We start from the raw sequence: 27,506 nt of genomic DNA on the forward strand, positions 1-27,506 counted from the left end.
TTCTTGTTTTATTTCTTTATAGTAATTATCACTATCCGAACTTACCTATTTATTCACTTATTTACTGTCTGTCTCCCACTGGAATGGGAATGGCAAGACAATTTTGAATTCATACGATTTTAGTCAAGCCATTTAGAGTTTTCTTACAGTATTAAAGACACATTTTATTTACTTACCTTAGTTGGAAAAGGAAATTTGGAAGGTTCTGTTTTGCATGGTGTATGAATAGCCGTTAGAGGGGGAGGCCATGAATGCGTCATCTCCTGAAATGTAATTATTACAGTTTGTTTTCAAGCAGGTCAAGGATAAAAATTACACAGCTAAAAACCAGATTTGTATTATAAACGCTGGTTTCATGACTGCTCCTCCAAAAGCATACATATTTAATCAATAAATGTTAATGAAGCACAATGTGTGCAAGGCACTATGGGGCAGCTAATAGGAAAATAAATAATTTACACTCTCTAGCTTCAAGGAATTTAGAGTTAAGATGACAGTATCTGTGAAAAGTTACAGATATCAGCCTGTAATCAAATTCAAGGCACATAGTAAAATGCTGAGGAAGAGCCTGCTGTGGAAGTGGAGGAGGAGGAGAACAGTAAGAAAAGCAGCTAATACTGACTGTGTACCTTTAATGGGCCAGATACTGAGCTATTTTACATGTCTATTACTCATTTAGTACTCACAATGACATTATGAGGTACATACCATTATTACCCTAACTCTACGTAGGACAAAACTGAAGCACAGAGGTTAAGTTACTTATTCAAGGTCACACACTTAAGTTAGTAATGGACACAGAATTTCATCCTAGGAAGTCTAGCTACAGAGCCCGATCACTGATAGGAAATTTTGGTCAGGTGGAGGAACTCAGAAGAGAGCTATCAAAAGCATATGAAGAGGAAGACAGACAAGTAAGGCCACAGGTCTGATTTCATTCCATTTCTGTCTAATCATAAGTCAACTATGTCCCAGTGGAGGTTTGGATACGATCACAATGTATACGTTAGAAGAGCAGGGACAGTGAGGTATTAGACATAGGATAAGAAGGGAGTGTTTTATTTCTGGCATTTAGTTCAAAGTAAGCCATCAAGTACACTGAAAAAATACAATAAATTAAAGGTGGTATAACACTTAGGAATTTACTCTAGAGCTATATACCTACACAGTTATATAAAGATACACGTTCAAGGTGCTCACACATAAAAAATGGAAACAACCTAAATATCCAACAAAACAGGATTATTTAAATTACCAGATATTCACATAAAACGGAAGATCAAGCAGATAGAAAAGTGAGAAATTTAACTACTGATGGGAAATGATATTCAGTTATTGTTAAGTGGCAAAAACAAATCAAAGGATATGTCCTAGTAAATGTTTATATATGAAAAAAAATCTCTGGAAGACAGTTAACAGTGGCTACCTATGAACAATAGAGTGACTGAAGGAAGAAGAGACAAGGGCACTTGATACAGTTTCTACTACTTGAACCTCTTGAAACAGCCACCTACACTATAAATGCTCTTTATCCTCTTACAATGCCTTATTTTTTAATAGCATTTCACTTTCTGAAATAATTTTACTCAGTTGATTATCCTACTCTGGAATGTCAGCTCAAAGGTACAACACTATCACTATTATCACCACTGTATCCCTCGTGCTTGACACATAGTAGGTGCTCAATTAATAAACCTTAAATTAAATCATTTTTATAATAAACATGTATTACTTTTAGATTAAAAAAATTTCTTTAAGTTCATGATGGGGTTCCCAGAGAGTATGACTACAAATATCAAGAAAACATGAAGAGAATGTGGATGTGAACATTCTTGCATGCTGCACATAGGGAAGGGAAAGGAAGCAGAAACTCATACCCCAGGTTTTCAATGTTGGCATTTTATACGTCAAATACTCTCAACAGAAAATTTGTTTAACTTCCGATCATTAATGACTGAGCACCTATTACACCTAAGGCCATGTGCCAAGTCCTACATATATAAAATGGAGAGTAAATGGTCAGTAACATCAAGGAGATAATTAAATATAAGAAAATCTAAGATTTCTTCCAGGTATTAGAGTGCCATACATGTTTGAAGATTCAGGAGAAAGATATATGCTCCTTTAGAATTTCTCTATACATGGCAACTGAAAAATGAACATGATTTGAGATCCAAAGGAAAGAGTTACCACTGTGGCCTGATGGTCTAATACATGAGGAAGAAGGATTTCAGTGGGAGTCTAAGAAAAAACAAAATCTATATATATATAACTGAAGAGGAAGGAGGAATGCATTCCATGAAAGTTTACTGTACAAAGCTAAAAGAGCAAGTGTATAGCTTAGGGAAACCAGTTTGGCAAAATTGGTCAATCAGTAGTGGGAGAGGTTGAAACTGGCTTGTGGAAGGCCTGGAATGTTAAATTTGCACACTACTCTTTCTAAAGGCCTTAGAGAGCCACTGAAAACTTCTAAGAAGGAAATCAATTTATGAAGACAAAGGATTAAAGCAAAGAATCTGGAAGAAATATAGAAGACAGATGAGCAGGGAGATTCTGGAGGCAGAGTGGCAGAGTGAGGACTGTATGCTGTAATTATTGAAACTCAAGATGGGAGAAATGGAAATAAAGGAACAAGCATTTTCAAGGAATTTTCAAAGTCTACATGTAGTTTTGTGATTAAATGTAACATGAGACAAAGAAGTGAAAGATAATTAGGATTCCACACTTACCAGCAAGGGAGAATGGTAGCACTAGAACAGAAGGACATCTGATAGTATGGCTTTAAACACGTTTAGATATGATATGACTTTAGATATGCTGAGTCCAAAGAAGCAGGGAGAAATCCACAAGGAGACCCAAGAAGCAATTAAAAGACAAAAACCAAAATCCAAAAGAGCCCAAGGCAGGACAGAAAGACTGAATAACAAACAGATAAAGCCAAAAGAATGGAAGAAAATCACATCAAAGAGGAGAAAGAGGAGCGGCTAGAAAACGCACCCACATTTAAGAGGTAAGGTAAGACACAAGTGTTCCCAAGGGTAGAGAATGAAAGACAAGAAAGGAGTGTGGAAAATAAAAACAACGAAGAATAACAACAGTTAAGGAAGGAAGAGTGATGTTTCCTGAAGGAAAACAATAAATGTTCTTCAAAACAGCAGAAAGAGTAGAGAATTCAAATGAAGCCCTTGAGGAAGTAGAAGATAATGACCCTGGAGAAACAGGTTCATCAGAATAGCAGAAGTAAAGGAGACAACAGTGGGCTAAAGGAAGGAAAGTGAGAATAAAGTGGAAGCAGCCAACGCAAGGAGTCTTTCAAAAGAATCCACAGTGAAATGCAAACATAAAAATTCAGGAGCGTATGCAGAAAGTATACAATTAGTATGTGACTGATGGTTTTCCTCTACTGAACCAAAAGCAGTCATTGTCACTCATCAATTCACTGGACTTTCTCTTTTTCCAACAGACAACTTCTTCTTTTCCCAGCAGAAAAACATACACTTTGGTCATGTGTCGAGTTTAAACATATTCCATTAAACACTCAAAATGTGCAATATTTACAGGAGGCCTTTCATTGTAGGATTTGACCAGTAAATAAAGATGAACCACAAAGCAAAGGTATTTTTGACACAACGGTTTTACTGGTAAACTACTGAGCTTTCAGCACTTCAAATTATTAACTGATAAAAAAAACTGAGAAAGTATAGTAACATTCGGTTTCTTCGTCTTTTCAAGGCAAACTGTTAAGACCGGAATTTGTTTTTACTTACAAACAAAAAAATAAACAGAAAAACACAGCTTTTTGAGGGCAAATAGTAAACAAACAAAGTGATTTAGAACCTAAGTATGAATATAAGCACAACAGTCAGTTATTTTTGATAGGTATAATCAGGTTATACATGTAAGCAATCTACTGCTTCAGAAACTTTGTGAAATACGGGGGAAAGAGGGTGAACAGTCAGAAGAGTACCATAATTAAAGAGACTGAACCTATTTTTTAAAAACTTACTTTAAGAATTTCATCCACACAGCTCACATCACCAGAAGCAGATGCCTTAAGGAAGAGGAAAAGAAACAGGCATTAGATCTGAAGTCATTTATTATTAGGTTTTTTACCAGTTTTCAAGCACTAAAAAATTTTAATCACCAAATTGTACATGATCTGAAGAACTTCGTATTTTTTAAAAGATTTTTAAAAATCTTATCTTTCTTAGATTAGAAATAATTTTTAAAATGTATTTTTCCAGTGAGCAACTTGTCAAAGATTAAAGTTTATTTACATATAAAATATAGCAAGATACTGAGATCATTTCACATAAACTAACAAGTAAAATAAAACAAATATTACTGAAACATTACTCATCTAGAATATGATGGACATTTTACATAGCACTTCTCAAATCATGAAGTTAAGTTGTTTATTCTAAGGCACAAACAGGAATTGGAGAGCTACAGTGAACTCAAGCCTAACTATAAGGATCATGTTATACTGTTTGAAGAAAGAACAAATTACCTCTTTCCTACTCTCTTGAGAAGAGTAATTAGATGCCATGAACAATGAGTTTCCCAAGGCCACAGAAAAAGATTTTTAAATGTCCTCAAAATGACATTTTACCTATCCTCAACCTCCTCCCCCACCATTTTAAGATTTGAGCTATGATTTTTCAGCTACTGACATTACTTAAGAAAATTTTTTTATCACCAAAACTATATTTAAAGATTAAATTTCAGCTATTTCACACAAATGCTCATTTCTTTGGTTATTCTGAGTATCATGCTTTGGTATGCAGTTATATACCCTATAAATTTCAAACCACCACTATGTCTGGAGCAGCTATCTCAAACCTTTAAGTGTAACCAGAGAAAAGGATCATGGCACCCAAACTGTACTTACATTATCAGCTACATGGACCCCAAAATGCTCCAATTCACCACAATTAACCTGCCCAAGTCTCAGTGTTGAGTATCACAATGAGAACAGAATTAAAAAAAAAACCAAAAACATAAATTGTATTATTCCAAAAAATCAAAAGAAGGAAATAGGTATTGATAGACCACGCTTTAATTCTGCAACTGAGCTGTCATTATAGTGTTTGAGAATAGTGAATGACATTTTCTCTACTGCTCAAGAGGGATGGATGAGAGCTCTATAGATTCACCTGGGAGTCAATTACAAGTCTCTCTTTAAACTTACATTTCTTACTATTAAGATAAAGAGACAGTTCAAGTTCAAGCATAATTTCATGGTAAATTGCTTCATATAGTTACAATGTTAAAAAGCTCTAAATGTGTGACTTACATCCAATGGTTGAGAAGGTATTTTCAGCTTGGTGAGATGTGCTTTGCTGCTGGGCTTCAGTTCAGTCATGCTGTTGCCATGGGATTGGCTGCTGTAGTGTTCAGAGGACAGCTTTGGTTCCATGGACTCCTGTCCATCCATGGGCCGCACATAAGCAGTGGGTTTCTGTAACATTGAGCTGGACTTTGACATCAACGAAGGTGGGAAAGACTGATTTGAGTGCTGCCCACTTGAAAAAGGTACACGGGAAGGAGAATCCCAGTTTGCGTCAGGGTCTCGAGGTGATTTGGAACGCTGATGTTCCTTGCTATGGTGATCATTCCCATGAGACCTGGAATGACTGGAGCTTAATGAAGAAACAGCCTGGGGTTTTCCAGGGCTAGAAGAGCGTGATTTGGAGTGTTCCGATCCATGCTGGCCTTTTTTCCGGCTACTGCTCCCACTACTGCTATATGACTCACGGTCATGTCTCTGGACACTACTGTTAGTACCACCACTGCCACCTGCACTGGTCCGCTGGCTACTATGTCCACTCTGTAAGCCTGAGGACCGTTTCTGAGACTGAGAAGTGCTAGGTGCAGGTCCTACAGGAGTCCATTTGCTACTTTGATGAGAGCTCCCATGTCTCTGTTCAAAGAAATTTGGGTTAGATTTTTCTTCTGTTGTTGGTGGTACTGTAGGCTTAGGAATTGCAACAAGCTTTGGTATAGATCTATCTCCTATGAAATCCTTCATTTCATCGTAGTTTCCAAGCATACTCTGAATACGACTTGATAGCTTATCTTCTTTGCTAGTCTATAAAAAAAAGTAAAATAAAATTGTAAAATTAGCCTAACTGGAAGTAAAACATGCTTCTAAACTAACTTTCCAAACTTCAAATGTAAAGAGGCTTTTCAAAAGAAGGTCTCATCTCATACATTAAGTTTAAAATTGCAAAACAAACTTAAAATATGTAATTTTTATGGTGAAAAAAATGCACTGAAAGTCAAAAAACTTCATGTTAAAACATAAATATCTTATAGGACACTGAGAAATATGTACAACAGATTGCAGGAGATTAAAAAAAATCCAAATTCACCAATAAATATACTGGAATAGTAGTAAAAATCTTTTAAAGAGAAGAAAAAGCAATTTGCCTTTATGTAATTAAGTTCCAGGTCAGCATATTAGCCAACACTCATATTGTGGCAGTCTAGGAAAACATAATATTCCTTATAATTCAATGTTATAGTTAGAAGTAAAAATAAAAATTTAGTAAAACAAGTTATACCCAAATAACTGTTTTTTTAAATTTTAATTCCTTCTGTTAGTTTGTCTCATCAAGTTAATAAAGTCAACAACAAATTAAGCAACAAATTTAGTATGGAAAAATCCACTGATAAAGTTTTAAATCCTGGCTATTAATTCTGACCATCAAATGCTCCAACTTTATAATTCAACAGTATATACTTCAAGTTTCAAGAATTATTCTTGGATTATAAGAGAAAGTCCAAGATGTCTAGAAGCTTTAGACTCTTTCACATTCATATACTTGTAAGAAAAAAAGTTGACTGATGACGTTAAAGAAAGGAAATCAAGACTAAGCTACCATCGTCAACTATACTTCAATTAAAAAGGAATCCTGAGTCACCACTATTTATTTTGAGGTTGGCATGAATCAATAGTGACATTAGATTATTTGAAAATCAGTCTGTTCCCTATTAAACGAGAGGTAAATTTACAGCAGTTTACTGATAGTATCAAGATCAGAAACCAAATCCAATTCATTACAAAGCAATTACAAAATAAACAGTAGTATGGGCCGCCTCTCTTACTCTCTCCTCTTCGGAGACGGCCCACATTCTGTCTATAGAGTGTGTGCTCACTTTTACTCTAACCTGAGCACCCAACCCCCAGACCTTGTAGCCTTTCTCTTGACTTTTGAAACAGCCTACACTCTACACAGTGTGTAACTTTCTAAATAAATCTACATTTACTTAATAAATAGTAGTATGATTCAAAGATTCTGGACAAAACTCTTTTTTTCAAAATATCTTTAATCCCTAATCCCAAATCCCAAATTTTGTGTTACACTCATAAATGATGTCAGTATAACTGCCCTTCATTGAAAAAAATCCTTAAATGCTCTGAATAAATGGCTTTCTAAAGATCTCACAAATGGTTTCTACAAACACCAACTATTATAAGGGAAACCTAGGATATGTTGTTACATTTATATTTCATCAGAAAAAAGTCTAATACACTGTCAATCTCATAAAATCAACAATGACCATTACTACTGCAATACATAGTATTATACACAGAATAACACTTTAAAATGTAAGAATACTTCAAATGAAATCCAAATCAAATATTAGACATTTGTGGCTACGACAGCTACAGTCATCAGACTCAGTGTTTAATGTAATCCCAAATCATGTACAATGATAGCTATAAAAATAGCAATTAGTTCAATTTATTGAACACCTCTGACGTGCTTTAATTTAAATTTGATATTGTTAATTAAGCATTACACATATAGAAAGAAAATGAGAGAATTTAGTATAACAGAAAAAGAATCAGATGGATACTGAAGACATTCATTTAAAAATACTAATAGCCACTGAAACTTAAACCAAGTATGCAAATAACAAATGGGAGAAAGAAACAAAAATCTATGAAATATTTGCCTTTGATTGATGTTACACCCAAATAGCCAAGGAAACAGTAGATGATGCATACTGATTCACAAAATTTTAATTTAATTCGAGGCTCAGAAATGTGAAATGCTTGCCCAGGATTAGTGGGCAAGCCAGGAATGTAGACAGATATGGATGCTTGAACTAACTCACACCACATTTCAAGAGCATAGGATAGCAATGGTGGAAGCAGTTGTGAGGATGACTTTGGGGCACTGGTAATGCTGTATTTCTTGATCTATGTACTAATTATGTGAGGTTGTTCATGGTGTGAAAATTCTTTCAGCTATAATACTTATTTTGTATACTTTTCTGTATGTATGGTATACTCCAATGAAAAGTTTATACCAGAGAAGTACATCCCACTATGAGAAAAGGAAAAAAATGTTAAAAGGTGCAGTAATTTAACTCTAACATAAAAACTCAAGTTTAACATTTTAAAAGCAAAAAATGTCACATTACAGGGAAAAAATATTCAAAGAACAACTTACAACTTTGTATGGCTCAGCAAAGAGAGGAGAGCTAGGTGGGAAGGGGTCTTCACCCTGCTGAATTTCCTGATTCCGCCTTTCCCGTTCTTTCATACGCAGCACATTCCGGTCTTCACGGTTCATGTTGCTATAAAGAGAAACACAATCTTTACATCACAAAAAAGAAAAGGAAAAATTCAATGTTCTTTGCTCATTTTGTCAGTTTAATGCTTCAATCGGAGATTCCCTTTCAACTTTCAAGTAATAACAGGTGTTAGTACTGAAGTTGGGTTTTGGCAATGGTTTTATCAATACCAATAGTGTCTTCCACAATTGCCCAGACAGAAAACATTAGCCCAGAATATTAGGATCCACCCCACTGAAACACTTTATCTTATGAATTTTTAAGTATTCGGCTAGTTAAAAGTCAGCTAAAATTTATATATTCAGAAAGAAGGTAGTACTTAAACCCAAATCCTTAACATTTCCTATAAGCCTTCTGTGGCTTCCTCTTCAGAAATCTAACTATTCTTTGCCATTAGAGGCATACAACCCACTCCCACCTACCACTCCCTCCCCCCAGGATCCAGTGCTTTTCTCTACTTTGCATCTACCTTATCTTGATTTCTTTTTGTCCCAAACACAGCCTCCTTGGTGTCCATCCTTATGGCAGTTTGACCTCAGCTTTGCTGTTGATCTAGATTCCCTAAAAAACGACATTTCTGCTCTAAATACATTAATATTTCAATTAACACCTCAATAAATGGCAAAACTGAGGATTTCAGCAATAGAATCTAAAATTAACTTGGGTTAGTAAAAGTAGTTGAAATAGTACTGAAAAAGAATTAAAGTCTTTTGGGAGAAGGGAAAACTGAAGGTGCCATTTCTATAATCATGACAGTGTTGTATTTTCACTAAGGACAAACCAAGGAAAATAATTTATTTATATTTACAGATTTTGGTTAAATACATAATAGTGAAAAAGGTTGTCAAACCCCAGGACAAGGGATTACCAGGGACTCTGCAACACACCTTCCCTGGACATAGATTTAAATTATCTGTCCTGGTTTCATTTTATTTTGTTTTGTTTTTAAAGTCCTGTTGGAGGCCAAAGGGAAAAATCAGGTTATACTGTGCAGTATTTCTAGCCTTATGATTCACAAGTCAAATCAAATCAGAAAACTGAAGTCAATCAAGATTGGGGGAAACTATAATTATAAAATGAGAATGGACACCAAAACCAATATACTCTTGAGGATTTATTTATAAGTGCAACAAAACACTCAAAGATAGAACTTCCTAATTTGCACAACTTAATATCATGCAAATAAAGCAATTTGTTTTTAAATTGCTTTTAAAATGTTTTTAAAAATGTTTTAAGTGTCCAGATGTGTATTTGAGTTCTTTCTTATTTGTATAGTTTTCTAACAAACTTACACAAGAATACAAGCTATTTTGAAATTATGGAAATAGTGTGTGCTTTCTTTGGTCCCCCATCAGAACCACAAAACATACCTGATTCTTTCTTTAATAAATATCATAAAACATCTACACTTTGGTACTTTGAGACTAAAACCAAAGAACATGTACTATCCTCCTGCATACCTGAACCAACTAATAATTATATATCACTAAGAATCAAGTTTCAAATAGACTTCTAGAGCTATGGTGCTACAACATATGAAGTTACCTGTATCTGACAGAGTCTAAGGGGTATGTTAATTTCCAATTTCCTTACCTTTCCTAAACTCAATTCTTGAAAGATCAGAAAATAACAAAACTGTCTTAAACTATGATTTAATTTTATGTTTTCAACAGCACTAAAATAATTATGCAAGAAACACCTGAACATTTATTGCAAAAACAGACGATTCCCACAAAATTCCTCCTATATTCCAGTAATTATAATTATTGTCATCACAATAAAAATCATCAAACTAAATATTTCCTCTTTTAATAAGGCTGCCAAAAGCTCATAGCTAAATCAAATGATTGCTTATAAGAACTAATATCCCAGCTGTATCTCTTATTCTCTAATTTTTTTCTGATCTAACTTATTTTCCCACCTAATTTATCAGCTCTATTTTTTTCTCTTGTCTTTCAACATCATTCTCGCTGCCTAAGATAAACTTTCCCCAAAGCAGTAATCCACTCATCTCAACTCCCCTAAAAAATGAAATTTAGTCATTTAAGACTAAATTTAAAGTATATCTCTGCTGTACAGACAAAACTACTTTTTAGCATATCCCTCAGGACGTCTGCAACTAGACTTCTTAAAAATTGGCACTCCTGCACTCAGCCATGAGTCTTAATCAGATTCTGATTAAATCTACATTCTTTCCCTACATTCTAATGGCTTAAAATACCATCTGTATGCCTACGTTTCAAATACCCAAATATGCTCCCCATCACATCTTTCTCTTCTGAGATACAGAACTAAATATCCAGCGACCTGTCTGATCATGTCCTTTGACTGAGGAAGCTCAATCTTAATACATCCAAAAATTGATTTCCTGATGTCTTTTACCCTACCTCCAACAACTCCTACTCCAGTGATCCTTATCCTATCAACCAACTGCTCTTGCTGAATGTTCCCTTCAACCTCTCTCCACATTCAATCCATAAGCATAGCCTCCACAATACATTTTGAATTTATCAGTTCACTTCCCTTTTGCACTGCCACTGTTCAAAACAAGCCATCATTTTATCTCTGACTTGAACAAATGCTACAGCCTATTAATTGGACTCCTAGTTTCCCATTGTCTCTCTCTAATCCATATTCCAGCCATCAAAGTGATCTTTTAAAAACACAAACCAGAAAAATAAGAAAGTAAATTAAAAAAAACACAAAAAAACCAATCATGTTATCCAATCCTCGGTTAAAATTCTTCAATAAGCCTTCCACTTATCTTAGGACAAACTTAAGGTACCTAACATGGCCTACAAAGCCATGATCTGACTTTGTACTGATGTGGCTCCTGCCTCTCAACAGATTCATTTCCTGTCTTACTACCCTCTCCTCCTACTCCCATCAAGGGCCTTTTCTATGCTTCCTGAACTTGTGGTGCTCTTTCTAGCTTCAGTAAATCCATGTAGACAATTCCCTTTTCTTTCAGACTTAATTGATCACAATTAAATATATACTTGTTTTGATCTTCATTAATATTTCCTCTCCCACTAGGCAATAGTCAGGGAATGTGTTTTGTTTTTCAGCACTGCATACCTAGAATATCTAGTAGACAATCACTTAAATGAGTTAACTAATGAATTTCACAACTTGGTTAGAAAGGAGTGGTTATCTCACTAGGAAATAATATCTTGAGATTGAGACATGATATTCTTTACCTAACGTCACTAATACTAATATTTCGAAGTTGAAATAATTAGTACTTTATATTACATGAAAATCAGACACTATTCTGCAATAAATTTTAATTCAGCGAACTCTTAACATTTGTGTTTATTTCATGTCGACCAGAAATGAAATGTATTTCTTTGCTGATCTGTTAAGCTATATAATGCTGATCCTTTAACAATAACTCAACTCACTTCTTCTATGAAGCTTTTTCTGATAAAGCAAAACTTTATTCCCTCATCTTAGAGGCCAAACAGTATCACAATCGATGTATATTATATCATTAAGGAATATTCAATTGTTCAATAACTAGTTTGAAAAAGTATTTTCCAAACTGATTACTGATAAACTGAGTTGTTCTTTTTAAAATAAGAAACTTCAATTCAAGAACAGAAATGTTTATTACATAAATGTGCTCACACTTAAGTGTGAGCATAAGAATGAATATTCGTATCACTTTAACCAGTTGCCTCCCTTTAGATGTCTCTATCAGTAATAAAACTAAATGCTCCTTCTTCCCCTGAGTAGTCTTGCACAGTTACATGCCATGTAGCTGTTTCAGAACCAAAATCAAATAAAAGTATACTTCTTAGGCATTTATTAATATTTGATAAATGTTTAAACCAAATTTAGCTGGTTTAAACTTACCTCAAATACCAAAGTCTACAAACATATGGAAAATAAATCCAACTGAGAAGTCTTTTATCTTTAAAGATGAATAAATGGTGAGAATGGAAGGTACAGCTCAGTGGTAAAGCATGTGCTTAGCATACACTAACTAGGTCCTGGGTTCAATCCTCCATTAAAAATTTTTTTTAAGTAAATAAATAAACCTAATTACCTCCCCTCCAAAGCAAACAAACCAATAAAGATGAATAAATGGGTGGTGAGAATGGTTAAAAGTGAAACTATACAGATCGCTTTATAAAAAAGAAAACAAGTTTCTGACTCAGTTTCTCACTTTGAAAACAAACAAATATCTAAAACCCACAAAGGTACAAATGTACCTTACTGGAAACTTATGTAACGTATGCACTAATAATTACTTTAATATGTTGATAAAATAGAGCTAATTAGTACATTCTTCCACTCAAAAGTAACTAGTAACTCTAAGCTCTATGGAAAATCTAAGTACAAAATTCTCATCTCTGGATTCAAAGCTGTCCACAGTTCTATTTCTATCTACTTTTATAAAGCCTTCAGGACTTTGAGCCTGAAAATAACACACAAATATTCAGATCCAGGTCTTTGCTCAAACTAGTCCCTCTATAATAATGTCCCTCCTTCGACACCTTTCTAAATACATCCATTTCAAAGTTTATCACATACGTACCCCTTTCTCCAAGAAGCTCTCCAAGAATCCTCTGCCACTAAAATAACTTACTTCCCAAAGCATTTCTTTGTATTTCATTTGGTGCTTAACACTTGCCTTACATTAGGATTATTTATTATTATTTTTCTATCTGCTTTCCCTACTCACTTCCATTTTATAAGCCTCTGGCGAGTAAGAACTATAGAAACCACTTAACGTCTCCTCTCTTCAACACTTAACACAATAGTTGGTACACAAAAGATACATACTCAACACACTTGATGAATTTTATAAAGGTCACAACTATAGTCTTATTGCCTCAAGAGTCTAAGAGTTAGTGGGAGTACTTGCTGAAAACTGAGTTTCACATATGGTATCACCCATCTCCTTCTATCCATGGATAGTCTCCCATTTCCTTCCTAAGACTTTTGGTTATATTTGATAACAGTAAGAGAGCACGTCTTCTTTTTTCTGCATTAAATATATTATCAACCCAAACAAGCATTAAATATTGATACTAATTGAATTCTGTTGTTTTTTAATGCAATTTTTCTAAAAGAGTTTATCTAAAAGAAAAACAACATATGTACAAGAAAAATACACACAGAAATGATCAATTTCTATTTTTACATAAACCATGTACTCTCAAACGTTCATCAAATATAAGCGCTAGACTGTAAAATCTCAGAATCATACTTGGCAAACTGAGAAGGTGTAAAAACTGAATGTTTCAGTCAACAACACCCAGAAAGAAATGATCTGCTCAACAGAGTACTGCAAGACTGCTTTCATTTATAGTACCTGAAAGCCAAAAGAAAATAACATAAGTCCAAATGGCAAAATAAAAGCAACTTTATTACCTAAAAATGCATATAGCAAATTAAGCAAAAGTTTAAAAGCATTACACAGCAAAGTTTCCTTAGAGTTTACACTACAAAGAAATTATTTCTCATTCATTTCAACCTCATTTGCATATATGAAGACAGGAGATAGTAACCTGGATTTTCTGAAATACATAAAGCTTCTTAGAATACTATTAAAAAGGTTAAAAGTGGGGGAGGGTGTAGCTCAGTGGTAGAGCCCATGCTTAGCATGCATGAGGTCCTGGGTTCAATCCCCAGTACCTCCATTAAAAATAAATAAATAAATACATAAATACATTTTTTTAAAAAGGTTCAAGAGAAAATGGTAACATACTGAATCAAGAAAGCATATACTCAAGGCTTGTAAACTTAAATCAGCCCCTGTTCTAATTACTCTAAATTCTTGTTAATAAGGTTCTATTAAAACATAAAGAAGAATATTGCTTTAAAAGATAGTTAAGGAGTTAAGGCTATTGCTCTTTAATCACTGGAATACAAACTTATAAGTTATAAGTGACTTATTTATTATGGCACAAAGACTAGTTTGAAAAATCAATTTGTGAGTGAAAAGAGTAAACCTACTTTCAAAATATTTTCTAATTCAGACTTGTGACATATTTAAACAGAATTCAGAAAGAACTGTAAAGGCTTTACAAGTCTGATTTTAAAATCTGTCTCTTCAGTATAGACCACATATAAGGTGCAATGTTAACACTAGTTCACTCAACAACTACTTAAACTCATTCATTATACTGTCAGACACTACACTAAGGCTAAGAATATAAAAATTAAAATTACCCAACATCTCCAAGGTCTGGTTACAGCTAGCCTGACTAGAGGAAGGTGGCAGGAAAAAAGGAGGAAGGAAGAGAAGGAAGAAGGTGGAAGGAGGGGAGCTGGCTCTTATCAGACAGAACTACATGTGCAACAGCCCAGAGGAGAGAACACACAGCACACCCAGGGCACAGAAGTAGATCAAGTGTGGCTGGAAAACAGAACTGGGGGAGAGAAAATGAAAGGTAAGACTGGAGACGTATATGGGATCAGTCTAGACTTGTGGGTTTGTTTCTCAAATCTGAAAGATACAAGGACCTTTTCAGAGAAAATTATATTTCCCAGATCTTGGATGATGACTTCTTCATTCTAGCATTAATAAAATAGTATGGATATAAAATTAGATATGAACTCATTATGTTCATAGCTCTTATGGAGCTGCAAAACTAAAGCAACTTTAAAAATTAAATACAAAACAAAATTTTAAATAACATTAACATAACAGATTATGCTGTTTTGCATAAACTAGACCAATGATGTATTCAATCCTGGAAATATGTAGTCTCTGGTCTAGTTCTAAATTTTTAAACCACCTTGGTAATTTGACTTAATATTACTAGTGCAATAAATGTTTATAAATACATCATACTAAATAGATTTAGTAACTGCAAGTGTTTATTTTCTAATTTAGGGAAATTGAACTTTATACATACTACTAGCCAATCCTTAAATGTCAATTTGAAAGAGGCCTCACTTGTTAAGTCTGGCGGTCTTTCTTGTTCATTAGCACCCTAATGAAATCTACACAAACTATTTATCTAGTATAACCACTGCTGAAGTTTGGAACAAAACACTCCTACTGCAAACTGTCTCACAATGATAAATGACAAAGATGGGATCTACCAGATACATCGCACAGAGAAAATAAGGTACTACTAAGCCAGAGTTTGGCCTGCCTGTATACTAACACATACCAGGACATAATCCAATTTAACTCACCATCTTTCCCTGTCTAAGCATCATTTGTACAATGCTTTATAACTTGACACAAATACAATAGTAAACAAAATCTAAACACAGCAACAAACTCCCAGGGGATTGTTTGGCTATAAAGCAGTTGTTCAGAAGTTACATAAAACTCATTATTGTACAAGAATCCCCAATTAGAAGATTGCTACAGAAAATGCAATACTACTAATGAGTTTAAAGACAAGTGAATTTGCAATTTAGAGGGGGCAAAAATCACTCTGGTACAAGGTGAAGTTGATTATAAAGAAACAATGAGGAGACTGTTGCAATAACCCAGGAGAGAAATGAAAGCCTGGATTAAGCCAGTAATAGTACGAATGTAGAAAATGTAGACAAAGGGTTTGGATTCAAAGACATTAAGGAGGAGAATCTTGGGCCCAGGGAGACATGATATGTAAAACAGAGGAATCAAGGACAATTTGCAGGTTTCTAGAAAAAGCAATGATGGTGATGCATTCTCCAAGACAAGGAAAAGAGCAGAATTTAGGGATGAGGGGATTGAGAAGTAGTAGAATAATTTGTACATGATCAATAGTTACAGGGACTATCTGATCAGCTTCTACTGTCATCTCACTTACCCCCAGCTTTTCTGGAAATTCTCTCCCCAATTCACATAGCTGTACTAAAATCAACCATGTTACTTCGTAACCTATACTGTGATCCTACTACCTTCAGGGTATAGTTGACAGGTAAAGTCTGAATCCCTAACTAAAGGCAGGCCAATGTGCAGGCCCTATCTGTTATATTTATATATCTATATGTATATGTAAATGTGTATACACACATATATACCCCCCCACACACATACATATATATGTAATCTACAATCAAACCAAAAAACCCCTAACCACCACCACCACCACCACAGTAAACAGGACCTTGTAACTAACTGCCCAACCCTAAGGCAATCCTCAGACTCAAGTATCCACTAGGGGCCATTTGATCTGCTAAGACAGACGTCGACAAGCTTTTTTAAAACCACGTACTAAATATTTTAGGCTTTGCAGGCCATAAAGTTACAACTACTCAACTCTGCCAAAGGAACAGCAAAAGCAACTACATACAATGCATAAAGAAATGAGTGTGCTGTCTGTGCTCCAATAAAATCTTATTTATGTAATAACCAAAAACTTCCCCAACTTGGGAAAGGAAACAGTCATCCAAGTCCAGGAAGTGCAGAGAGTTCCACATTGGACCAACCCCAAATAGGAACACACCAAGGCACATAGTCATGAAATTGACAATTAAGGATAAGGAGAAAATATTAAAATTAGCAAGAGAAAAGCAACAAATAGCATACAAGGGAACTCCCATAAGGTTATCAGCTGGTTTTTCAGCAGAAACTCTACAGGCCAGAAGGGAGTGGCAAGATATATTTAAAGTGATAAAAGGGAAAAACCTACAACCAAGAATACTCTATCCAGCAAGGCTCTCATTCAGATTTGATGGAGAAATCAAAAGCTTCACAGATAAACGAAAGCTAAAAGAATTCATCACCACGGAACCAGCTTTACAACAAATGTGAAAGGAACTTCTTTAGTCAACAAACCATAAGAAAAGAGAACAAAAAGAAAGAGAGAAAAAAAAGATCTACAAAAGAGTGCTTTAGCAGTTTGGGGTCTTTTATGGTTCCATATAAATTGGAATTGTTTGTTCTAGTTCTGTGAAAAATGTTGTGAGTACGTTGACAGGGGTTGCATTGGATCTGCAGATTGCTTTGGGTAGTACAGCCATTTCAATAGTATTGATCCTTCCAATCCAACAGCACAAGATATCTTTCCATTTCTTTGTACTACCTTCAATTTCCTTCATCAATGTTTTACAGTTTTCAGAGGATAGGTAACTTCCTTGGTTAAATTTATTTCTAGGTATTTTGTTCTTTTGGATGCAATGGAAATATTTATGCCAGTTATAAAATTTTGGTTTTTGAAGTGAAAAAAAGTGAATGAAGGGTCACAAATGGCAAAATATCCTTCTTTTTTATGGGTGAGTTGTATGACATTACATATATATGCTATAACTGCTTTATCCATTCATCTGTTGATGTGCACTTGGGATGCTTCCATATCTTGGCAAGTATAAATAATGTTGCTGTTAATAGCAGGGTGTATGTATCTTTTTTAATTAATTCTTAATTTGTGGTTGGCTTTATTCCTTTGATAACTATGTAAGTTTAAAAAGCTAAAGCTCTAAACATTCTTAGAAACAATGAATAGCACATATCTGTAAATTTTTTAAATATGCGCAGTATATTGTATATATGTATTTATATGCAATACATTACATATGTGCAAATTGTAACAATTCTGCCTAATAAAACTGAAAAAATGAAAAAAAATTCATGGACCTTGAAAATTGAGTTTCCTATAATTTTCACATGCCTCAAAATATTCTTTTGATTTTTTCCCACCACTTAAAAACATAAAAACCACTCTTAGCACTCAGGCCATACAAAAGCAGGCAGCATTCGGCCTACTAACCATAGTTTACCAACCCTTGTGCTAAAGCAACATAGAACTGCCCAACCCTAAAATTCTTCCAAATGTCTTCTCAGTGTTAACCTTAACCTAAGGCAACAGAAAAGGAAAATCTTCCTAGTGTACATAACTGAAAATCGTCATTTGGTTGACCAAAGAAGTCACTCCATTTTCAAGGAATTAAGTCAACAAATGAAGGCCCATGCAATTTGCTGGTTCTATCATTCACCTTACAATACTGTACCTGTCCAGCAAGATATGGGGTAAGTTTTGGAGCAATGATACCTTCCTCTCCCCACCCCTCATAAGAGTTTTAGTTATTTTTTTTCCACCATTGTGTATCAGTTATGCTAGGGATGGTTAAATTTAGCATTTAGCCCACAATTTTCAGACATGTGACAACGCAAACTTAGGCCTGATTAACAAAGAGTATCACCTTTACAATTCAGACTCAGAGAACAATGACCGCTGGATGTGGTAAGTAGATATGAATTTGGGTTGTCTCCATAGAAGAGATGAACTTGCTGGTATATATAGGCAGATTATGTTAAAGAAAATATTTAACATATATTCCTAAAAACAGTAAGACTGGGTGTGTGCACTAAATAATCATGGGATAAACAAAGTGACTACTATGTTTTAAGAGTGCACTTTACTCCATTTCTCTTTGGGATGTTGCAGCTGGAATGTGTTACTACAGTGTAGCCCCCTAACCTAAGTTGTGCTCCAGAGGTGGACATACAACCTAATGTCCCTTTTCTGAGATTTGGGATTGAGAATCAGATCAGTTTCTCTGATGGCAGAAGCTGTAAGGTTTAAAACTCAATAGTAAGTGTTAAAGTTGGTCCGCAGCAAGAGAAAATTAACAAAGAGCATCTTGTAAGATATAAAGAGATACTCCTGATCACATCTGGAGCCCCTGGATGCAGCTGTTCCTGAATTCTAACTGTCCTCCTATGGCTTGATTACCTTTCTTAGAGTTCACGGGATACCCAGTATGTTCCCAATAAATTCTTCTTTTTGCTTATGTTAGGTATGTGTCACTCTCCTAACAAAAACAAAGTACCTATTAGACAATCTACAGAGGGGTATTCAATTGGATGAGAGTTCTGGTGCCCAAAAAACACCTAAAAATATAGCAAAGCAATCAAAATGGATAAAATCATCCAGAAAAGTGAAAAGAGAAGGCCAAGATAAAAACCAGAACTAATATAAAGGGATTAGCAGAGAATTAAAGAGTCTGCAAAGAAGCAGTAAATAGTAAGAAAGGCAGAAAAGGAGAAAAACAGTATCAAGGAGACAATAGCTAATAATATTAAGTAAAGAAAGAGGTAAAGGAATAAGCAATGATTATATAATTTGACAACACGGAAGACACAGGTGGCCTTGGTAAGAGCAATTTCAGTGGCATGGTAGGGATAAGAAGCCAGGCTGAGGGTTTAAGAATACACAGGAAGTACACAACCCTACCTATGAAGTATTCTTGTCATTAAAAAAAAATTCAAGCCTGAATCGGATCAAGCTTTCAGACATAAATACTAATTTACAGGAAAAACAGGGGACAGAAGAACATATTACATGAAACCACAAGGATGAAATCAGGAAAATTCAGACTGTCAGAAATCTCACAGGACAAACACCTGGTTTCTTTAACAAACCAATTGGGAAAAAGAACAAAAAGACAGGAACCCATGGAGGAAAAAAATAAGAGGGTTGAGACGCACATTAATCCAATATAATATAAGAATCTTATTTGGATCCTAATTCAAACAACTGTTAAAACAAAACAAAAACTGTAATCAGGGAAATTAATAGATTGGATATATGATGATATTAAGGAATTAGTGTTAATTTTGGGGGGAAAATCTTACATTGGATTATTGTTTTAATTCATATTTTTCAGAGATACACAATGAAATAGGACAACATAATCTTTATTTTACTAGTGAATCTTCTCTAATACATTGTGCTCCACATTACCCAGCATGCTATGGTCCCACAGTTAGCTGCTTAAATAATTAAGAAAGATACAAATTGATGCAGGGATTCAAAGGAGGTAGGTCACAATTAGAGTAGGGTGGGGAATCAAGTAAAACTTAAGAAAGCAATGGTATTTGCATTGGGTCTTAAAAGATAGTTAAATGTTAACAAATAGAGAACAAGAGAGGAAAAGTGATATTCCAGATGGAAGAAATGAAAGCAATAGGGAAGAGGTGGGAATGCAGAGTAATGGCCTGTACTCACCTCTCCATAAAACTGTCCCTACCCTAATGATGACAAGAAATGGAAAACTCAAAGTGAAGTCATAACCCAATAGGTAGTTCCAAATTGAAAAAAATCACGGGAGACCCACTCAAGCCCAAAGCAGCCTGAGGGAGCCCAGTCTCAGGATAGATCATGACAATATCTAGGTAGCCAAACCATACTGGCTTTCCAGGGCAATCTATTAATGTCAATTCCTGATTTCTACACCCCACGCAACTTTGGGAAAAGAATGCGTGAAGCTCTTTTATCTAGCCTAGGAAATGATGTTCAAAACAATTAGTTTAAGACAGTACCCACTGATAACCTTTGTCTACCTGCCTAAAATCCATAAAGGCCACCACCATAGTACTTCAGGCACTTCAAAAGAGAAAGTTACAAGAAATTCCTTCCCTCAGAACACTCCCCAGGTTACAGATTTTTTAATAAAGTCTACTGATGAAGCAGGTATATTTTAAATAAGATTTTTTCCTTCAAAAATAGAGTAAGTAGTTCCAAAATTAAAATGTTTTTGGAGTATTTCGGAAGTGAATTCAGTAGTTCTACTGTTTTCTATGTGCCAGGACCATTAAAATTCTCAGGATATGATGCCACTGAAAATGAACATCAAGACAAACAGGAATGCAGATGATCAGCCAAAACTCAATAACCAGAATGTTTATTACTGCCCTCTTCCACCACGTACTAGAGTATCATTTTAAATAGCCAAGGTGAGTGGGCACAAGGAGTTAACACAAGTAGGGGTGCTTTTCCTAAACCAAAGGGAAAAAGAGCAAGGTAACAAGTCAGGTAAGCTTTAAGCAGTCTTTAGTCACTGACTACACCTTATTTCACAATAACTGAGACTGGCAAACACCCTCCCAGAAATCAAACATAATTGTCCCAACTTATCAGAGGAAATAAAAAAGGAAACATAATGAGGATTGGGGGTTCAAAATCTGGGAAACCTTTACATTATAAAGGAAAGTTTAAGTAAGATATCTGTAGAAGAGAGCTGAAATAAAAAATAAAATCTAATTCATCAATTTTTATAATACACATTGCACTTCTGGGTCATTGTCCAGGTGTGCCTTCAAAATCTAAGAATATCTCTGATTTTATGAAAAATACTACAAAGAGAAGGCCTCACACATTTTGGACTCCATTTGAAACCAGTAGACGGTCACCAAAGAAGAAATACTTATTTTCTTTGTTCCTCTGAGGTACACATAAAACTATGACATTTACCTTAACTCCTAAAAAAGGTAAGATACATAATTTTAGAAGGCTTCACCTTGTCATCTTCTGTAGTTAATAGTTACTTTTTCCCCTTCAAACACTGATTACCTGCTCATACAGCTTTTTTTGGATCACTCTTTTGTGAAGTATTGGATTGGATATAACATTCAAATTCAATCTAATAATTGCATAAAATACTAGGGAGAATACAGAGAGGTAAAAATAAAGTTCTTGCTCTAAAGACATGGCAGGCCTATAAGAAAATTACAATACAAAGCAGAATGCATCAACTGTCACAAAGAGAGTAGAATAACTCAAAAGCACGGAGAAGGGAACTATATCATTTGACACATAGCAAGTGAATCTGAATGAAAATATCCTATACTTCAGAGTTCTTAATTACACTTCACCAAAGCTCTGCAGAATCACCTTTACACCCCAAAATTGTAGACGATTTTCTAATGAACGCAACTAAGATTTTTTTGTAACCAAATAGTAAATGTTGGGTCATTCACAAACATTCTATCTTGTCCCCACTTGACACAGAATTTTATTTAAAGCAAAATCTGCCTACTGTTCCTGTAGAGATAACAAAAACCAGTCATAAGCCTGCAAGCTGCCACAAACTGACAAAACTGCTGATATTAAAAATTTTTTTAAATTGCTCCCAGCTAAGTTAACTCTAAAAGATAATTTAAAATAATTTCTTGAGTTTTTTTTTTAATATTTGAGACTGAAAAACGCAATGATGCACAAGTAAAATAAACCTGAGAAATTTAAAGAAGCCAGCTTTGTTAAAAACCAGGTGGCCACTTGCCAACACTTCTTTATGCACATATGACCAAAGATGATTCTAGGCAGATTCACAGGCCACAAAGGCTCTTTATTAAATGCCAAATTAAGAAAGTTCTCATAAATATTTCGATTTGGGTAAGTTAAAAGACAGTTACATAAAAGGAGCACTTTACAAAGCTTTGAAGAATCAACGTGGAAACAAAGCTTTGAGCCTTTAACATCTCAGCCTTTAAAAACAAGACTCGTTTTAAGCGTCACATTTACAAACACCCTATTCACAAGCAACTATAGCCTAGATTCTGTCAGGAAAAAAAACCGGTAACTGGAAAAGGTACTGGCCTTAGTTTAAAATCCCCATCTGGCCAGCAGGAAAGAAATCGCAAAATTCTTAATTGCAACTATGAGAACCCTAAATCGAACTCTTGGTCTTAGTTTGAACTCCATACACAAGCATTTCAGATTCGTACCTTCAACTTCCTATAAATGATATCCTTTGTGAAAGAAAAGGTAATAAGAATACTCCTCAAACTCCTATACCCCATGATCCATCCTCAAATTGTGGAAAGAACAGCAAAGTGGAAGGAACAAAGCACTGACGTCAATTACGAGATTAACCCCGGGCACAGGCAGCTGGAGGAAAGGCCTACACATCAATATCCAAATACAAGCTATCGGGGTAACTCGCTAACAGACCGATTCAGAAATTACGGGGGGGGGTAATTCAAGTATTACACCCCCACATTCCCATTTTCAGTCAAGCCCCTTTGCCAAAGGCGGAAAATTTTTTCCCTTTTGCGGGGGGTGGGGGGAGGACGTGCGCAGGATCGCGAGAAGGAAAGCGAGAACTAGTTGGGTAATGATAGCCAGAATCTAGGCCTATATTCTTTTTAACTAGAAATAACTTGAAATTGAGGAGGATGTGAAAAAGTAACAAATCAGTCGACGGAATCTCTGAGGGAAGGAATGGATTAAGGAACGAAAGGGGAAAGGAAAAACGGTGAAGAGATGGATTTGTGGGAATTTTTGTTAGGATTGGGTTAGCCTTTTTAATTAATTATCTTTTTTGAGGGTCAGGGGTGGAACGCGAAAACGAGAGGAGCCGATTGAGCAGCCCCCAGCAGGAAGGGTCTCCCCGAGCCCGGAGGCGGACCTGTTCTCCCCCTCCCCCATCCCCGCCCGCGGCCGGGCCCGGCCCTCAGTCAGTCGCCGGTCCTTCTCACCTCCAGTCCCGGCTCCGCTAGGCCCGAACCATCTCCCGGCCGCGGCAGCGGCGGCGCCGGGCCTGCACCTTCACCGGACGCGCATTCGAGCCCGCCCGAGAGGCGGAGACAGGCTGCCAAGGGCGCGGGGCTCCGGGCGGCGGTGGGGATTCGGGAGGTCTCGAAAAGCGCAGGCGGCGGCGGAGACGCACCTCACACAGCACAGGCGGAGGTCCCGCCCCGCTCCATGACTGTCGGGCCCAGCCCAGGACGGCCGACTGAGGCGGCAGGGGCGGGCTGACGGGGACCTGGCACCGGGATCCCCGCCCCGTCCGCTGGCAGCGGCGGCGACGGCGGCTCGACTCCCGCAGCCAGGACTGTGACTGACGCAGCGGCCGCGCCACCCATGTGACCAGGGCCGGGCGGGGACGAGGCGTCACGTGGCAACGCCGCACCCCTCCCCTCCAGAAAAGCAGAGGACTGGGGGGCCTGCAGGGCAGGGAGGTGACGCCGCGGTGGTGACGTGCGCGGCCGCCGGGTCCAACGACCCCGGGCGGGCGGGGCTCCTGCCCAAGTGGCCTGTTCCTGAGCCCTCTGTCCGGGCGGCCCCATCGGGCCGGGCCGGCGGGGCAGGACCGGGCTTGCACATCCCGGCACGCACACCCTTCGGCGCGTAGCCGCTAGCGAGGTTCGGAAGGGCGGGGCCGGGCGGAGCAGGATCTACCGGTTCTAGGGCTCGGGAGGTCAGGCGGTCCGCCCCTGCTGGGGGTGTGGCCGAACCCGAAGTCCCTTAGACCCGCTGCCCGGTGCTGACGTTGAAGCCCGCAGTCAGCGGCCCTCGGTGGGTCAGGCCGAAAAAAGGAAGTCTACAGGAGGCTGCCCAGAACCTCGCTTGAACTTCTCGCAAGAAGCCAAGCCAGCCTTTTTCCTTTTTCATCTAAACATCTGCCGTTAATACTTTTCTTCAAGATATTTTGAACACTTTCCTTCTGCACTTAACATCTTGCCACTCAGGGCAAGCTATAATTTAATTGAGAGTAAAGTAATAATTATAAGCTAGACAGGATTTTTGAAAGGGTCTCGTAGAACTGTCCAGACAAACTACTTTTGGTTCATTATTTGGAAAACACGTTATAATTTCCTGCCTCTTACCTGTTTTCTTCCTGTGAAGGAGCCTCGGGGAGCTGTTTTTTCACTTTCCACTAATTTTGAAGCAATCATTTTAAGGATTTTTAAAAATAAAATTCAGGGACTTTGAGAAGCTTTGTGATTAACTATTAGAAAGAATATGCATACGAAAATTTTTTTTATCAATGCTAAAAGCTCGTAATTCATCAACATCAAGAAGAGTGATATTTGTCCTTTTTAAAATTCTGAAGTGACCACTTATTACTACTTTTAAGCTCCACTCTTTATATAGATTTTAGCTATATATCTATATAAATTAGGAAATGTATCGGTGCAAAACTCAAAATGAACTATGAAAAATAGAGTGAAAAATAATTAACGCTCCCATTCCTGACCTTCAGATACTCCGGTTCTGAAGGCAATTACTTAGCATTTTCTAATGGATCCTTCTCAAGATATGTTATATATTAATATACAGTTATACCTACTTCTTTTTACACAAAAGATTATGTAATTTGTGTAATATTCCATTGTTTGCAAATATCATAATTTATTTGAACTAGTCCCCTACAGGTGGACATTTAGGTTGTTGCCAATCCATTGCTAAATTACAAACTAAACTGCAACTAATAATCTCATACAATGGACAACTATACCAATAAATCCTTAGACTGCAATCTTTAAATCAGAAGGTGCTTTTAATTTTGATAGATACTGCCAAATTGTCCTCTATATAAGTTGCGTCAATTTCATTTCCTTTTTTTCATATTCTGCCTGGGAAGGTACAAGGCTGTATTGGAAGGGAGTGAAGATGGAGAGTGACAATAAGAAAGATTATTTATTAAAGGAAGGGCATAGCTCAAGTGGTAGAGCACATGCTTAGCATGCAGGAGGTCCTGGGTTCAATCCCCCCCATCCCTCCTCCAAAAATAAATAAACCTAATTACTTCCCCCTCAAAAAAAAAAAAAAAAAAAACTAAAAGAAGAAGGATTATCATTTTATACAGTAAGTATTAAAACACTGAAGATATTTCATAAACTTTACAAGAAAGTTCCTTCCCTTATTTTGGAGTAAATGTTATTTGCCTAATCAAAAGATAATATGTTTTTTGTTTGATAAAGGATTATGATACTTTTTCAATGTAAATGAGACCTTACTTAAAAACCAAAACCAAAAAGAGGGATGGAGGTGGAAAATGTAGACTTTTCTCTGCCATTATTCTGCAAATAAGAATTTCCTTCCCTTTCAGAAATGACAGGAAAAAAATTCCTAAACTTATTTCTCAACTTGTAACATTTTAATACTCTACCTTTTTAATTAATCAGATGCATCCATTTTAAGAGAGTGAAATTTCTGTTTCTAACTTCATATCCCAGAACAGTGTAAGTCACCTGCACAGATTGGAGAAATAGCAGAAAATACCTACCATAAAAGTATAAGACAAAAAAAAAATCTCTAAGGAAAGTATAAGTATTTTATTAACATGCCAGATTTGAACAAAAAATTCAATATATATTGTTATAGCCGCAATTCTTAGTAGATTTCTGGGGAGGGGAGGGGCTAAGTCAGATTTTTAGAAGTACAATTTACATACAGTAAAATTTATCCTTTTTAATGTACAATTCTATGAGTTCTGACTAATACATAGTTATATAACCACTACCACAATCAAGATATAGAACATTTCCATTAACCTAAAACATTCCCTCCTGTTCCTTTGTAATAAACCCCTCACCTCAACCTCAGTTCCTGGCAATCTTACCTTTTCCAGAACAACACATGAATGGAATCATAAAAGAAGCTAAGTCTAGCTTCTTTTACTTAGCATAATGCCTTTGAGGTCTATTATTGTTGTTGCATGTATCAGTAATTTATTTCTTTTTATTGCTGAGTAGTATTCTATTACTATAATATAACTTGTTTAGCCATTTATTTGAAGGACATTTGGGTTGTTTCCAGTTTTTAATGATTATAAATAAAACTGATAATAAACATCCATGTACAAGGTTTCATTCAGATTTTGAAATGATTTCCTGAAAGTCACATCAAAACTAGTAGGAATTACTAAGTCAGAAGTATAGCTACATAAAAATTTCTAAATTTAGAAATTTAGACAATTTATTATGTATCAAACACTTATTAAATACCTACTATATAGCATGTATTGACCATTTTCTCTTGTTTAAAACCATTTTTCTTCTCATGGTTTTTGAGATGTCACACTCTCCAAATGTCTCTCCTGGCTGCTGCTTTTCAGTCTCATTTGCAGGAGATCTTTACTGTTCCCTGATTTCTGAATAGAGGTGTCCTAAGACTTGGTCTTTAGCTCTTTTGTCTCTCTTTCTCTCTGGGATTGGCTTTTTTTCTGTAAAGGCCAGATGATAAATAGTTTAGGCTTTGCAGGCCAAGTGGCAAAATCAAGCATTTTGTGTGGGTACATAATAATAGATTTAAATTTTTTTCCGTAAATTGTTGATGAAATTCAGAATATAGTAATTCAGTTTTGTAATTCAAGTCTGCTAATGAGAATAATAATTTTTCTTTTTTGGCGGTAAGTGAAGAAAACATTTCACTTAATTTGGATTCAAACGTAAGCATTTTCTGTCACCAAAGTGATTTCAAATACTCTTCTGTTAATGCTTATCTGTA

The 27,506-nt window shown here is 36.1% G+C and overlaps 1 protein-coding gene across 3 annotated transcripts in view; it reads right to left on the reverse strand.

Annotated features, from left to right (window-relative positions):
* The window catches only part of AFF4 (ALF transcription elongation factor 4), a 75,394-nt gene extending 51,251 nt beyond the window's left edge, over positions 1–24,143 (reverse strand). Inside the window, exons 1-6 of one of the 3 annotated variants that reach the window (XM_074360660.1) lie at positions 23,750–24,143; positions 9,059–9,150; positions 8,466–8,592; positions 5,297–6,091; positions 4,007–4,051; positions 177–263 (exon numbers count right to left, since the gene is read on the reverse strand). In XM_074360660.1, the coding sequence (XP_074216761.1) occupies positions 177–263; positions 4,007–4,051; positions 5,297–6,091; positions 8,466–8,588 (1,050 nt within the window). In that variant the 5' untranslated portion in view covers positions 8,589–8,592; positions 9,059–9,150; positions 23,750–24,143. The remainder of the gene's footprint in view (positions 1–176; positions 264–4,006; positions 4,052–5,296; positions 6,092–8,465; positions 8,593–9,058; positions 9,151–23,749) is intronic. The other 2 variants (XM_010971608.3, XM_074360661.1) reach the window with 2 other exon arrangements.
* Between the last annotated feature and the right edge of the window lie 3,363 nt (positions 24,144–27,506).

Source organism: Camelus bactrianus, chromosome 3, assembly GCF_048773025.1.
Source record: "Camelus bactrianus isolate YW-2024 breed Bactrian camel chromosome 3, ASM4877302v1, whole genome shotgun sequence".
NCBI lineage: Eukaryota > Metazoa > Chordata > Mammalia > Artiodactyla > Camelidae > Camelus > Camelus bactrianus.